Genomic DNA, 16,224 nt, shown 5'->3' with positions numbered 1-16,224 from the left:
AGAGATCGAGCTCGTAAAATAAAATTTAGTAACTGGGGTAGCACTAAGGGAGCCATAACCACGGAGCATAGAATCATCGAGGCGCACAGCACAGAAACAAACCGTTCCATCCAACTCGTCCATGCCGACCAGATATACTTGAAAACTGTTCCGTCAAAGCTTTCCAGTACAGCTACCGTGGGTCAAATAATTACAAATTTAATTTAAAAGCTGTGTGCAGCAGGCCAAAGAAATGGTGATCTTCTCCAATCTGACTCCTTAAAGATGTATAATGGTCTTGAGACTACATAGATTAGAGTTACTGTTTATTAATAAATTAACAAAAATGTTTTAAAGGTTATCAGAACTTAAGACAGGCTATATGTCTCCCCAAACGTCGCGCTGCTAACTTCAGAATAAACATAACCATTTACTAACTGCATTTGTAAAACTCAGTAAGGAGGTGTTGGTTCCATTGAGAATCAATGTTCTCCTTGCAAGATCAGTCAGGTTTAACCAAGCCAGTTAACTTCAACCACACTTTTCTTCAGGTATTCTTGGAGCAAGGAAAGCTATGCCTCTCACTCCTTTCAGAAGAATTTCCGCGCGTGTTGATATATTTATAATTAAAATAAGAGCAATTATAGTGGACAGCTGGTCCTCTCTCCCATTTTGAAAAAGTTGTTAAATATTAAATTTATTTTAATTCTGCATTTTCTACAAAGAAAAGAAATGTCATTTCATTGCTGTGTAGGAAAATGGTGTCAGTAAAGGTTATTTTGATGAGGACTGGCCATTAGCCTTGGAAAGATTATAATGAGCATGTGCTATTCAAGAAATGATCAAGTTTTTCTTTTTCTGAATTATTTACTGCAAGTATCTTAGATCAATCAAACAGAAGTTTCATTAGCAAGGAAATATTAATGACACAGATATTTGAGATAGTTTAAAAAAACTCTTGACAAGGGAAAGTGGATCTAGTGTACATTTTAAATTTTAGCTTGAATTCAGAAATCAGAGAAAAAACGTTTGAGATATACAGTTTGGCTAAATTGGAAGGTTCAATGTTTGTATTAATTGAGAATAGAAATTAAAGTGACATTATGTTTTGCGATATTCTGATGTTGAGAGTGGAGCAAACGATTTGTCAATAAATCCAAATAAAAGACTTGAGAAGATGTGAAAAAAAATCCCGAGGATTCAGGGCACTGCAGAGAATTGCAGAACTGCCATCAAAATTGGTTGAATTTATAATAATAAAATGCTCAGGAAGAAAATGATTGCTATCTGCTACTTTTCAATATAAATTACATTGTTACTAAGGCATGCCTACACAGGCATGTTGGCTCAGTGATTGCACTGTTGCTTTATAGCGCCAAGGATTAGGGTTCGATTGCCGCTGTGGAGTTTTCGCATTCTCTTTATGTCTGCTTGCCTTTCGTACCACAATCCAAAGATGTGTATGTCAGGTGAATTGGCCGTGCTATATTGTCCAGAGTGTTAGGTGCATTAGTCAGGGGTAAATGTAGGGTACGGGAAAGGCTCTGTGTGAGTTAGTCTTCGAAGGGCCGGTGTGGACTTATTGGGGCTTAGGGTCTGTTTCAAAAACTGTCGGGAATCTAATCTAATACGTTATCGTTGGTTGTGCACGAAAGTAAAAGTTAGAAGGGCAGTCGAGCCTTGTGTGGTATTTGGTATGATGGTAGGTGATCTCCTCAGTGAGATTTTAGAAATTCGATGTCAGCCAGTAAAAATGCATTAATTTAATGAGCACTGACTCTACAAAAGTTCATACCCTGCATAATATAGCTATATTTTGGGGCTGAAGAAAAGTTTGAATAGGTTGTATCACGCTTCTCCAGAAAACATGGAACCAGAAGGTGACTGAACAGGGATGTTTTAGATGATGCCCTGGTGAAATGAACTGAATTCAGAAAATAGTTCTGATTCGTGACTCCGTGACAAACTACACTAGAACAACAAATGGAGATATTAAGGCAAATGCGTCCATGCAAACGCATATTAGAACAGAATACAAACACTCATACAAGCAGTAGATGGAACAGGGAAGCGAAAGAATGACGAAAGGAAGAGGTACTTGCGTAATTCCAACTGTTAATATATCATTCAGTGTAAAGTGGAGAGAGGTTCATGTGATGGGCATACATTTGAGGGGTCAAATTAGGTCAATGTCCTGAACCTGCTCTGCAGGTTGTTAATAACATAAAGTTCAGAGAATGCTCGGCCCCCACAAGATGGGAAACAATCGAACAATTGATTGGAGGGAATTGGGATTGTCATATATGCTGAAGAGAAAACTCCTACTGAGTAACAGTAAAACCGCAGCTGAATCTATACAAACTGAAACCAACCGACAACTTAGAGACTTTGGAACAATCTCCCACGATGGCACAATCCACAAATAGAACAAAGTACTTGAAGAAAATAAAAGAAACTAACCGTGAAAATTCAAAATAATTTGAAATCGATGATATCGAGCCTCCTTTTCACCAACACTAGAAAAAAAAACAGAGCATTACCCGATTCCTCAAAATCACTGATCTCTGACAGTCGATGTTCAATTTATGTGGTTTTATACTTTTGGTTAAACGTTCCTGTGTGCAGTTCCTGAGAGAACCCAGATGGGTATGTCTCAGAAACATGCTTTTTGGAAATGAAACATGCCACTGATGTCTGAATGTATATTTGGAATTAAGTTTCTTCAGAAAAGATTATAAACTGAAAACTGAAATCAAGAACTCACACAGTAGAGAGGAATGTTACTCGATATGCATGCCAATCCTGACCCATGAAGCTGGAGACCAAATAGTCCTCAAACCTTTGCTGTTTCCCAACTGTCCAACACGCATTTCCTGTTCGAATAATAATTCAATTAGAATACACGAGTTATTGACGAATTTGCTCATGCTGTTTACCTCTTGTGTGAAATGTAACACGCCATCTTCTTAACTGATTGATTTTGTATTAACAGTGTGTAAAGAAGAAACACGTTATGTTAGACGCTGGTTTACATAAAGCAATAATTCCTCCCGTGACCAGGATGTTTCCTTTATAAACAGTGCATTAACAAACAATCAGCACTAATTAATCGAGCAGATTCTGGATAAAGACAATCCCACTCAAACCCATCCAAGACCCCAGCTCGAAGTTCACCTCCTCAAGCCTCTGCTAACATGATTTTGTGCAGCTCTCTCTGCGCTCTGTGATGTTGGGTGTCTGTAACCCCATCGTGTTCAGCTTCTTGTGCGGGTTTCTCCGTGCTCTGTGTTACTGTGTCAATAACAATATACTCCACCCTGAGTAACATTTATTTGAAATCTTTCTCCGTGCTGTGTATCATTGTGTCTGTAATCACTCCACATTCAGGTATTTTAGAGCTGTCTCCGAGATCTGTGGCACTCTGTCTGTCATTCCCAGCATGTTCAGGTTTTTGTCCAGCTCTCTCCGTACTGTGTATCACTGTGCGGGCTGTGAGCCGACTCAGTGCACAGTAATACACAGCGGAGTCACTTAGTTGTGTTTGCGAGATCACTAACCAACTGATTTTCGACGTAGCATCAAGAGAAGCAGAGATTCTTCCGCCTGCAACATTTTCTTTATTCTGCTCTCCTGAGGTGTGTCTTTGAAGCATATATTTTGGAGGTTGGCCTGGCGACTGACAGTACCAGTAAACTGTGTACTGACAGATCCCTGAGTATTCACAGCTTAATGTAACGGTGTCACCAGCAGCAGAGGTTTGGAGTGGTGGACCCCGGGACACCAGGGAACCGAAACCTGTGGGATGACATTCAACACATATTCAGTCCCTGTTGAAATTGCAAATCACGGGAATTATTCTGTTCATTTTATTAATTTTAGATTTGAATATGTTATGTTTTATCAGAATGTAAACCAATGAGGCGATGAGGTGGCAATTATTTTACATATCTTCTTCTTGTGATGTGCAATACATTGCCAAAACGGCTGCTGGAAACCGAATCAACAGTAAAATTCAAATGGGTAATCGATTGCAGCTAAATCAGGCAAAAAGTGCAGGGCTATGTGGAGAACGTAAGTGCAGTAGGAACAATTACAAAGGATTCTGAGGAAGACAGCATCCACACATTTTGTTGTCCGACAAACTCGAGCGATCATCTTGTCGTCAGCTTGAAAGCTGGAGGGCATAAGGTGAAGGTGAAAGGAGAAAGATTTAAAAGGGACACAAATGACAGCTATTTTGCACAGTGCGTGGAGTGTATATGAAATGAATTACCAAGGAAGTCTAAGAGACAGGTATAGTGAAATCATTTAAAAGTCGTTTGGAAATCTATGATGGGCAGACATGTTTAAATATATACAAGACAAACGCAGGCAAATGGAAAACTTTGGTTTGGGAAACCTGATAATTTGTTTGATGCTATAACTCTATAATAAATTTCCAAACTTCACCACCCAAAATATAACCAAACGATGTTGTGGCACCACGCAGAGTAGGATGCAAAATAAACGACGGGTTTGATTAGCACTGGTTAGTTCAATCATTGTCTGCATGTTACTTCTGTTCATGAGAGTATACCCGATTTTTGATCCACTTTTATCCCCAATCGCGTCACTTTCTTCTCACAGCCTTCACAGCTGACGTGAAATATTTCAATTTTGTATCAATTGATTTCTGGTTTTCCTTCGTGCCTTTTTCTTTTCTTGCGATCATGGCAACCTGCACCAACGTCTCTCAGCAGTCTGTTTGGTTCTGTCTGTACTGTCTCTAGGGTGGTTTTACTGTTACACAAAGGAAACTAATTTTCAGAATTCCCTCAATTGCAATGACTTTCATTGGATTATTGTTTTCTGAGTGGAAATCTTTTCAGTTTTGCAGTAAAAATGAAGACAGGGGCATTCAGCCAAACTGATTTATTGCTGCTCGTTTATGCCAACGTTCACTTATGCCTGAAATCTAATTCACATTGTCCATTGAAAACAGTGTGTTGGTGTATTCCATTCTCCTCCCTGTGTTTTCAAAACCTTCTATAAATGACTCAATACAATGTGCTCGAACTACTCTGGTGGCAAGTTCCACATTTTGCACATTTCTTCACCTTCGTTACTTTATTTGTTCTGATAGTGGCCGATTGCTCTGATCTCAGTCTCATCCATCCCAGTTTCGAGGCCATTGTACTTAAGATTTTCATGAAGTCTCTTCGTACTTCGCTGCTCCTAATGCAAAACAGAACCAGCGAAAGCAGTTCACGCTTGGGTCTCCACTGCTTTCTGAGATACAAAATGCCACTGATTCAAGACAATCGATCGTCTGAAAATCTTTCTGCTCTTCGTCGTCCGATCTGCTGACCACTAATTGCAAATTGTGACTGTTGGATGGACATTTCTGTCTGGAGAAAATTATATCGCTACATCTACCCCTTAATAATTCTACATGTTCAAATTAATCACTCTGCTTGTTTTAAACGGTAGGCAATGGCGCTTACACTTCAGAATATCTTCACAAAATACAGTAACGCTATCTCAAGTGAATGTCGAGTGAATATTAGCTTTACTTGTTCGAAAACAAATTAATTCATTCTCAAGTAAGGAGAACAAATTTCTAACGAGCATTTCAGAGTAGAAAACATTCCATCCCTTCGCTTCATATAACTCATACAACATCCTGATGAGGGGGTTTAATTTGAATGATGCCCCAGAAATTGTCACGTATTCCTTTTGATGAATTGTTACTTGCTGTTTCTAAATGAGCATTCTTCAGTTTGAGCTGGTTCCGATAATTACCTTCATTACAGCAAAACGACGTCTGAAAACACCGACATTAAATGAACCAAACATCTTTACATTTTCACGTTCAATTTCAGGCAATTAAAATGGAAATATGATTGGTTAAACGAATGCATATATGAAATGAATTGAGAAGAAATGGTAACTCGGTCATTCCTGAGTCCCATTCCTCAAATAGGATAACTCATCTTGACGTACAGCCAGATACTTTCTACCTGAGGTTCGCCAAGTAATATTCCTGACTTTCTCGTGGGTGAAATGTTTTCATTGAACGTTTGGAATTCGGGCTTGAATCTCTGCCTGGTGCAAAGCTCTGAAAGCTTGCTTCTGTGACCTAAGCAACAAAAAGAGCTCCCTCGGTCACAGGTAACTCCTGGAATGGATCCCAGACAGTCAGTCCTCTTTATTCATTAAATCACCTGTTCGCCATGTTTTTGGTGTCCCGTTATTTACCGGTTTGACGATTGATACCACAAGTACAGTGAAACCGTTGACTCAGGACCAGGTGCCATTCATTTTTTTCGCATGTGGAAACCAGGACCTGACACGTATATTCTGCTGACAAGCAACTCCGACATTGGACCAGAAGCGATTCCTTCTAAAATATTTGTTAACTTTCTTTACATTTAAGCTGATAACAATGAATCGATCATTCAGCAACATAATCAATAGCAAGATGGAATGCAGAGTCACTTACCAGCTGTGACAGTCACCGCCGTTCCGGATCCATCTACATCGTCATAATAACACAGCAATGCTCCATTAAGTCTCCTCTGCACAAGAACCAATGTTACATCAAAGCATCGAAACATCATCAACACGCTGCGTGACCAAGCTAATTATTCAAGCGATTTATATAAATAAGCGATATTCTCCGTGTCCAAATTCCCTTTGGCTCAAGCTCATCTCTTGTTCTTCTGTCAAATGGCACAGGAATACAAGAGGTGGACGTTCACTTCATACCAGCGAAGAAGAATCGAGTAAGCAAATTAGTTCTTGACGGGAATTGTAAAGATATCAACCTGCATTACAGTGAAGTGAACTTCAAGCTGACAATTGAGTGTTGGGGCTGGAGAATTTATACTTTACTTGTAAAGAAGTTTGTGATCGGGCTTCTTTCACTGTGCCTTGTTCCAAAATGTCACAGTGGTATATTTCTGTGTAAAAATTGACAGGATTTGTTGAGATTTTGGGCATTACAGCTGAACGTTTTTTCCTGATTTCAGCTGTTAGAACAGGACTCCGATTCACGTCAGTATCCTTTAACAGTGATCAGTCATTCCCAACATCCACTCACGCACACCAGACTTGACAAAGATATCGCCATTCCAAGACACATGGTAATTGCAAAACATAGAATGTTTTTAACATTAATCCAGTCTAATTGCAAATTGCACTGCGAGGCAGCGGCTGTGAGGCCGAAATGTGGGAATGTCTGTGCAGATTGGCTATTTTTTTCAATATCTTTTTGCAAAAATCTCCAATGAGAGTTTTTGTGGTACGGAAACCATAGTCCATCACTGTGTGTGCCATCCCAGAGCTTTGCAGTAATAGGTGGCGGTGTCTTCAACTCTGACATCCCGAATTTCCAATGAAAATGTCTTTTGTGCTTTATCTGTGGACACAACGAATCTCCCGCCACCGGAGATCCGCTCCCATTCCGCAGCTGGCCGCGTTTGTCTGAAGAAATGTCCACTCTCAAAATATTGATAAGAATAACGATATTTAAAAACACAGTTGATGGTGAGAGACTGACACTCCTTCTTATTAATTGCGACTGGGCTCTGTGTCACTGACTGACTGAAATAACCTGAAAATTGAACAGAGAGAAGTGAGCGATCATTAGAACTGACCCAAACAACGCAATTAACACTGCAGGTCCTGAATGAAATGCGGATGAATTCGGCAACAGTGTGGTTTGAAATTCTCAATGTTAATTTTTGTGATCGATACTCACAGGGTAAACAGACACACAAGATTAAACCAAATAGGTTACTCATATTTCCCGGATTGGGAGCTTATAGTTAGATGATAGTTAGGGGAATGACAGATTACTCTGGACTTTTGAATCGTGACCTGGCCTGAAGTACTTTGGATGAAGGGAGTGGATTTGTGCGCTGCAGTGTCCATGAGGTGATTGATGGACGAAGTGGATTCAAGATCTGTGGGCGTGCATTGTCTGAGTAAGCTGTAGGTTTGAGGAGGGAACCTACAGTTTTATGACATTTCACCAGTTCTGTGAACTAGGTATGTAATCTCCTCCCACATTAGCCGAATGCACAAGGGTGGGTGTGGGTTTGAAGTTGGGGACATTTCTTTCTGTCAATGATCGCTGCATTCCTTTTTAGTCCTGCAGTAATGAGCTGGGTACTCTGCCCATATTCTTACTTCGTCATATGTGTTGACCAAAGAATGTGGAGCGATGATGCTGGAAGAAACAAAAATAACCTTCCCCACTCCACTGTCCCCAGCATTACTTTTGTTACCTACCTGCCCCGTTCTCTACCTCTTGTTAATTCAACATTTCTCGTGATGATTTAATGCTGAGCACCTTCGTGGGACGCCGGTCACACATCTGATCAGGAAAAGTGAACCTTCAATCCAGTGGCTTCCCTCAGTCTTGCAACTGAGTTCCGGATGACAAAATGATATTATCCAGTGAGAATGTTGTTGTGAACATATATATTGTCGTTGATGAACTGATTTTCACAGACATTTAAAAAATCAGTTTCTGCAACAGTCCTTTCTGACTGCTGTCATAATTTAATGCGAGAAAGATTTTCCATGTTTGATTCGGATTATCGTGCATTCTTGTAAACTGTAGAGAATGCAGTCTTAACCTCCTTTCGAGACAATCCGATTATTGCAACAATCAGTCTGATGAGGCATTGTTGCTTTCCTTCTCTGGACTCGGATTTATTTTTGGTGGTGGAATGTGGACATTCTGAAGAAGTTTCATCTCAGATTTTACCAATAACTAATTATGTGAATGTTTTGAATGTTCCCATTTCTGTTCTTTTCAGGTTTTACTGTTACTGTGTTTTTGTTTGTTTCTCCTTAAATCTCTGCTAAAGCTTGTTCTGGGTGTAACACTGAGACGCAGTGAATTTTTAGCCTGTTAAAGTGAATCCCTGTCGACTGCACAGTTTGATTCGAATGATGCTCCATTTATAATATATCAATTCACAAGAAAACTTTAAGACCTATATTAAAAGTGAGACAGTAAAGCATGTTTTATTCCTAAATGCATCTCTAACATGAAGAAATGTTGCATTATGTATCAAGCGATTCAGTTGCCATTCTGTGCAGAATACGCATTGGTGGTATCAAAGAGAGAATCCGCTAAACACTTGCTGAAACTGTGGAAGAGATTCACTCAGTCATCACCCTGCTGAAACATAAGCAAGTGCACACTGGGGAGAATCTGGTTACATACCTTTCTGTCCAGTCTAAACTCCAGCAAATTTCCACGTCTCTTCATTTCTGGAGGACAGTGATTTGGAATTAGGAGTGTTTCTCTTTCACAGACGCTGCCAGACGTGTTGAGTTTCTAAAAACACTTTCTGGTTTTATTTGAGGTCTCCAGATCCGCAATTTTTTTTGTTTAGGTCATATTAGAACAGGTGATAGATAGTTTGGTCATGGAGGAATGGGTTTAGTGATGTATTTAAGGACGAATTGGATATATTGAGTAGGAACAGTTTCAGTACGAAATTCCAGAGTGTCTGTCATATGCAACTGAAAAAGTGGCCAACGTTGTTAAGCCATTTAATTCAAGAATGTATAATAGACCTGAATGAGATGAATTCAGATATTTTAGAAGGCTGTGCTTTTGCAGGAGATTACGTAGATAGGAATGGTGATAATCGGGAATGTAAACATGGTAGTGAATCTTAAAATGTAGTGGCTTCCAATTCCAGAAACGTCATAGTTTCGGGAATACATGTGTGCAATATAGGACTATGTAAGTTGAGCTAAAACAATTGGAATTATTTTCAGGGTCACTGACTTTGTAGACTTTTGTTGACATTGTGAGAACTTTTCAATTCTTCTTAATTTTTTTTGAGTTTCGACTGTACCATATTTAACGGCAGTGAATTGAACAGACAAAGGTCACTTGCTTGCCCCTCATGTCCTTCTAAACCTCCATCCACCTTTCATTAAAATATACTACCAGGTCATCGATACCTCCAGTAAAAAAATAAAAAAAATCAAGTCCATTCAGAAAAGTGTAAGCTCTTTCTTGGTGAAGACCATCCATACACAACATTGGTAATCATAGTCTGTGCGCAAAGAAACTGCGTGAATGTCTCTTCTCTCTGCAGTGTGAATCCGCTGATATGTCAGCACGTGTGATGACCCAATGAATCCCTTTCCATACTCAGCACGGATGATCGGCTTCTACTCAATGTGATTGCATCAATGAATTTCCAACTCAATCAGGTATTTGAACCTTTTCCCACAATTGCTCACGCAGGTGAAATTGAATTCGCCAGTCTGGATGATCTTTAGAACCCTTCTCAATACTCATGCATGTTCGTCTAATTGCACATTTATTAGTGAAATGACCATTGAAGAGATTTTGCTTGAAAGCTATGTTCACTTCTGCCATCTTTCAAAATTGTGGATCTGCTCCGAACATGTACTTACTCAATTGACCCAGAACAGTCCAAGTTTATCCTGGTTATCATTGAACTGTCACCCTCGTGCTTGTCAGAAGTACGTTATCCATGAGAATCTTAATTTCTTTCTCTGTTTTGTCGTCAACGTTGCTTTGGCGTTCCGACCACTGAATGCACCATTCGGGGAATATACCTTGAAAGTGTCAGAAGTATTTCTGCTTGAAAACAGGACAATTTGATTGCAAGTTATCTGGCTCCTATCCACTCATATCCATTGAAGTTGGGTTTCCATTTCCTGGATCTTATTCTTAGCTGCAGCCGTTGCCGACAGACGGAAGAAATGAACATTTGTCTTCCAACTTCCAAACAAATGGTGCTCAGAACATAATGGATTAAACGACTCTGTCAGATCTTGATGAGACAGAAGAGTTCAGATTCTCCGCCACCGAGTCTCTGCTTTAAACACAGTACACGAAAAAGCAATAAAGACCTTCAATACCAGTTCAGAATGGAAATTCAGAAATGATTAACATTTCACTTTAGTAAATGCAGGAGATCTGAAATGAAGGAGAAACCTAACACGTTCCACAGCATCTGTGGAGAGCAAATGCTAATTAACATTTCAAGTTCAACCTTCCGTATGTATTCATGGAAAATCTGCTTTTCTCTACAAAGATTCTGCCAGACATGACTTTCTTCTCACTTCCAGCCTTCCTGCAGTATTTCTCTTGGTTTGAAATTTCCGTGGGTAAATCCCCTGCAAAAAGATTTAATAAACCCCACCTCTGTCCATTTTGCAGAGATGTTCATGGCTTGCCACTCCACAATCAGGATTAATGTGCATACACGCTGTTTGCCGTTGCACCCCACCAACAAAAATGTCAACCTATATTCGTGGCTTGTGTTTGAGACACGCGGCACCACAGCTTCAGGCTAGTTCATTGTCAGTGCCCCTCCCGCCACCACCTCCAATGTCTTTCCCACATTCTGCTTTATTTCTCATTTCACGGAGACCAAGTAACCATTTTCCTGCAGCAGGTGCGGCCACGTTGGCCATGCCTCTTTCACAACACCGATGGTGAATGATCAAATCGGAATTGCACTGCTCATGATCCTATTGCCACGGTCTGGACATGGGCAGGAGATATTGCAAAATAAAAGGGTATGTTTTTGAATCTGATTCCACGGAACTTCTGGACATTCGCAGAAGTTTCGCTGTGTCTCTATTTGTGTGTGCGTCTGTGTGTGTGTGTATGTTTGTGTATGTGTCCATCTATGCCTGCAATGGGACAATCTTTGTCCGAGAGGGACGGTTGAATGAACGATTAAAACCTGATGAATCAGAGGCTCAGAATCTCTCTCTCCATCTTCATGTCTGTCAGTCCATTTCCTGTTTAAAGTAATGTAAAGCCGCCTCTACTGGCTTCCCCATGCCATTGTTATGTGTTTGAACTGATTCAGTTTCTTCCAATGTTTCATTGTTAGAATCATGTGGCATTTCGATGTCTCTCAAATGAGTGCTATTGTTCCATGCTTCATCGAAATACTTTACTATTCCAAAAGTGCTTGTTGTATTTTCTACAGCGCCTCATTTGTTTAACAGTAAATCACATTTTGCCATCTCAAAAGGCACTCAATAAGTTCTGTATTCATTCCTTAAGCGAGCAGCGTTAGTCCATTAAAAGAAAATATTTCTAATAATTGAACTTTTGTGTTATCACCAACAAACGAATTGTGAAACATTTCAAGCTTACCTGTCTGCTCGTCTCTGGGAGAAGCAATATACTGCAGAGTCTGTGAGTTTTTCTTTTCAACAGTTTGAACTGGTATGAGTGGTTCATGAGGAAATTCCGAAGAAATCAATTTTCCAAAAAACCCCAACTGTTGTCACTGGTAAAGGCAAAAGTTTTTGCCCTTTCCTAATTGCTCCTTGAATTGATTGCCATGGAAAATATATTCAGGGGTCAATTAAGTGTCAAAAAGTTCATCAGGTCTCGAGGTACATGAACACCAAGAAACATTGCGAACATGCATTATCCAACCGATATCAAAACTTGTCTTTTTAAAAACATAACAGTTGATTTCCGTGTCACGCTCACAGTTAAAGGAACTAGTTAATTTCAGGTACATACTAACTGAATTTTCAATACGCCTGCCACTTTGCCTGTAGAATATTAGCCTGAGCGATTAATTCAAAAAATCAGTCAGAAGAGTTCACCTTCGATATTTTTTTCACAAAATCCAGAGAAAATCCTAGCACAATCATATGTCTCTCTGAATTTTAGATTACAAATGAAGCCCAACTTTGTGACAATCCTGATGTGGAACACAGATACTCATGGAGCATTCCAAAAGTCGAGGGATGTACTGAAAAAAGTCCAGCAAAACGCTTCACACCTTTAAACGAAGGAAAGGAAAGCTTGAGGGTGCGTAAAATATCAAGTAAACCAACCACCACGTTTTTAAATTGCTTAAGAAATGACTTGTGCGTCCATCTCTGTATGAAAGCACTTTGCCAACAAGATACCTCAGGCCGAAGCTTTAAATTTATTAAATTCTGCTTTCGACAGATTTTAATGATTACATGGAATCCAATGTGTACGTGGTGCAGACAGACAGCTGGAAACGAGAGAAAAGCTCTATCAGATATTGTCCTGTTGATTATTGCAGCATGCTGGAATGGACAAATATGCGAGCCCATGACATACGTTCCGAATCAGTAACTGGGCAAGCATAGAGACTAAATTGAAACATGATCTGCTGCAATACAATCAAAGGTGTCACTTGATGCAATATGACTGAGTACATGGTTTCATTTCACGTAATACAAACAGAGACTGTGTCCAGTGCAGTTACGTTTTTAAACAGCACCAGGTTCATTCCATGTACATAATCTCGATTTCACTACCATGAGCAAGACATACTTTCGTCATAGAAATGCTATGTAAAGTTGATTTTACTTCGTGGTCCTAAGATTGACAGCGGAATCATAGAAATATTAGAACGCAAAAGGGAGCCTATTCGGCTATTGTGAATGTTATCTGAAAGAACAATTCACCAGGGGCCAGTCGACTTTCATAGAACAGAACGATTTCTGCTGTTCAGAAATGCAAGTCTTCCACTTCAAAAGTCTCTTTAGATTCTGCCTCCGACAAATTCTCAGTTAGATTCCGACAAATTCTAAATTTTTGCTGTGTTGATCAAATTGATTGCGTCATTGTTCTTCCGTCTCCCAGGTTCCTGATATGTGTACATTGTCTGCATGCCAATTCTTGCATCCAACGGCAACTATTACCTCCTCCAGTCTGTTCACTCCAAGTGATTTTAAATCTCTCGACCTCATCTGTATTTAAACTTTTCATTTCCCAAGCAAGTAATTATTGGTACAAGAGAGAGTCTTAGATTTCACGAGTTCAGAAGCTAACATATCTAACAGTGTAATGCAGCAAAACATTCTGAGAGACAATGATGTAAGAGAACTTATGTGGTGATTTTCTGTTGCGTTTTTCGACATTTGAAACAACTGGTGATTAAGAGAAGAGGACACATTAGCACCTTCTTCATTTCCTCTCGGAACTTATTCTGAGATATCGCATAGATGAAGACATTGTTGCACGAACTAAGTAACTGGAGCATATTTGTCATCTCTGAGAGAATGTACTGTGGGTTATTGAAATCTAGGCCACCAAAGTAGTCCTTCCCTGTAATCTGAATGTAGAGGAATCTTCCGACATATGTGCCCCACAGGAGTAGAAAGCTGATGGAGATGGCGTACAGCAGAACCATAGATCTCTTGCGTTTGGCCATCTCGTGATCTTCACCGTTCAGAGAGCCACGGAGCCTCCTGCGTGCCGCATTGACCACTAAAATATGCCGAACAGTGAGGGCGTTAAGCAGGAGAATGAGAAAGAACGGAAGGAGTGGAGTCAAGACACGGTCAAGGTAGTGGTAGGCCTGCCAGGCAGGTGAAGTGTAGAACATCGGCTTGATGCCACAGAACCAAGGCATCCCTTCCAGTATAACCAAGGGTTGAGTGACAAAGTACAGAGGGATGTTCTTGCTGCAGAACAAGGAGCAGATCACGCCTATGACGAGCAATGCAGTTTTCTCAGTGCAGTATCTGGTACTCAGACTCGGGCAGGCGATGGCCACAAAACGATCAATGGTGAAGGCTACTGTCAGCCAGACTGATCCATCACGGCTGATGTAGACCAAAACTGCACTAAACGCACACACTGGAAAAGCAGATAGGATTGTGTACCTAAGATAAATGCGACCGATCCTGTTCAGAATGCACCCGGTGAATATAACAAGGAAATCAGCGAAAGCTATCGCCATCAGGTAGTTGGTGACACAAGGTGAGAGTCCGCATCGTCCTCGGGATAGGATTATGATTGTCATCAAGTTGGCTGCAAGTGGTCAAAAGAGAGAGTTGTTACTATGCTAATTTCAAATGCCGGCCATTGTCTCGTCCTTCCTGTTATTGCTATCATCTCAAACATTCATTCATCACTCTGAGATAATGACTCTTCTAAAAGTATAGTGTCACTGCTGAAATAATCGTTTGTCAATACAGGGGCTACTGAAATCTGTGTCACCACAATTTCTTTCTTCTGATAATATCCACCTATCCATTCAAAGATTGCAGAAAAAGAGAATTCCTAATGTGTGGAAAGAAGTCATTTGCGGTTTGAATATTTAATTTCCGAAGGGCATCCCACCTATCCCCACTATGTCCCCGTATTCATGTATTTATCAGAGATAGCCCATGTAACTGCATATCACCTGTGCACAATGGCACAATTTAGCTTGGCCAATTCATCTTATCTGGATATCTTGTACTATGGGAGGAATCCTGACCAAGTTAGCAGGCACCTTTGCATACACAGGAAACATATGAAAAACCCACACAGACAAGGATGGAATGGAACCCTGGTCCCTCACATTCGCATAGTATGCAGTTCATCCCTTGTCCCAAGCATATTGCCGTTCAATGGGTCTCCGCCTGGCAACACCTCACTTTCATTCATCTCATCTTAATGTTTATAAGGTCAGGAATTGCCACTTGCATCAATTTGGAATTCATAAACGTCTGTCATCACCACGTGCCTCAAATTTTGCTCTGTTGTGCATCCCCGAATCATGTCATCTGTCCCACTCAATCTATAGTTGTCGAGCATCTAATCACTGGAAATCTCTCCCTCGAAGGGTATTTCTACTCTTAAGAGTGCTTCTAATAATCTATCTCTTTGATAAACATATTGTTGCTCACACTACTATTCCATCCATCTTTCAACAGAATTTCGTAATGTCCACGCTCCTGCGAATCAATCAATCTTGACATAATGCGATGGCCTGAAAGAACATGTACAACTCCATCTTTTCCAGTGCTAAACGGAAATTGAGACAGCCATATTGCATTATCATGAACATATGTGTATTCACACAAAAAACAGAATGAAAATTTACAAAACCTATCAGCATAAGGCAATTTTCGTCACAGATTATAGCAATTTTCTTTCTCCTCGCCCTTTTCAAATGTGTCCAGGTCTTATTTAAAATCACATTTAAAATATTGACTATTGAATGGGAACTCACTGCAGCATAACTATTATTTATTTCACGAAAGTCTCACCATTGATTTTCATAATAACCGAACGTATTTTTCGAAGTTAGAATGCCCTTAACGTGGTCATTGTATGATATGAATTACTTATAATGATGCCAAATGATGTGTGTACGAAAATCGAACTGCTTGCACCATAACACACTATCACTCACAAGTCACTAAGTGGTTTTTTGATTTGTGTGCAACATCATTGCAGAAACCAATATTCAG

The 16,224-nt window shown here is 40.0% G+C and overlaps 2 protein-coding genes across 2 annotated transcripts; both read right to left on the bottom strand.

The window, feature by feature from the left end:
- Positions 1–3,307: 3,307 nt before the first annotated feature.
- Positions 3,308–13,747, bottom strand: LOC132808247 (uncharacterized). The gene is made up of 4 exons (XM_060822067.1): positions 13,681–13,747; positions 7,285–7,573; positions 6,461–6,534; positions 3,308–3,774 (listed from the first exon to the last, which is right to left on the bottom strand). The coding sequence occupies exons 1-4, from the start codon at positions 13,745–13,747 to the stop codon at positions 3,308–3,310; spliced, it is 897 nt and encodes a 298-aa protein (XP_060678050.1).
- Positions 13,748–13,865: 118 nt separating this feature from the next.
- On the bottom strand, positions 13,866–14,723 carry LOC132808246 (probable G-protein coupled receptor 139). The gene has a single exon (XM_060822066.1). The coding sequence runs from the start codon at positions 14,721–14,723 to the stop codon at positions 13,866–13,868; it is 858 nt and encodes a 285-aa protein (XP_060678049.1).
- Positions 14,724–16,224: the final 1,501 nt, after the last annotated feature.

The sequence above is a fragment of the Hemiscyllium ocellatum genome, assembly GCF_020745735.1.
Source record: "Hemiscyllium ocellatum isolate sHemOce1 chromosome 27 unlocalized genomic scaffold, sHemOce1.pat.X.cur. SUPER_27_unloc_4, whole genome shotgun sequence".
Taxonomy (NCBI): domain Eukaryota; kingdom Metazoa; phylum Chordata; class Chondrichthyes; order Orectolobiformes; family Hemiscylliidae; genus Hemiscyllium; species Hemiscyllium ocellatum.
Note: the sequence above shows the minus strand (reverse complement) of the source record. Positions and strands in the feature narration are given on the sequence as shown.

Excerpts from the sequence above, each read along its gene's own strand:
- LOC132808247 (XM_060822067.1), bottom strand. The coding sequence starts at position 13,747 with ATGAAAAGTTTAAATACAGATGAGGTCGAGAGATTTAAAATCACTTGG. Across the intron at positions 7,574-13,680 it reads GAGTGAACAGACTGGAGGAG|GTTATTTCAGTCAGTCAGTG; the intron begins GTAATAGTTGCC and ends TTCAATTTTCAG. Across the intron at positions 3,775-6,460 it reads GGCGGTGACTGTCACAGCTG|GTTTCGGTTCCCTGGTGTCC; the intron begins GTAAGTGACTCT and ends GTCATCCCACAG.
- LOC132808246 (XM_060822066.1), bottom strand. The coding sequence starts at position 14,723 with ATGGCGATAGCTTTCGCTGATTTCCTTGTTATATTCACCGGGTGCATT.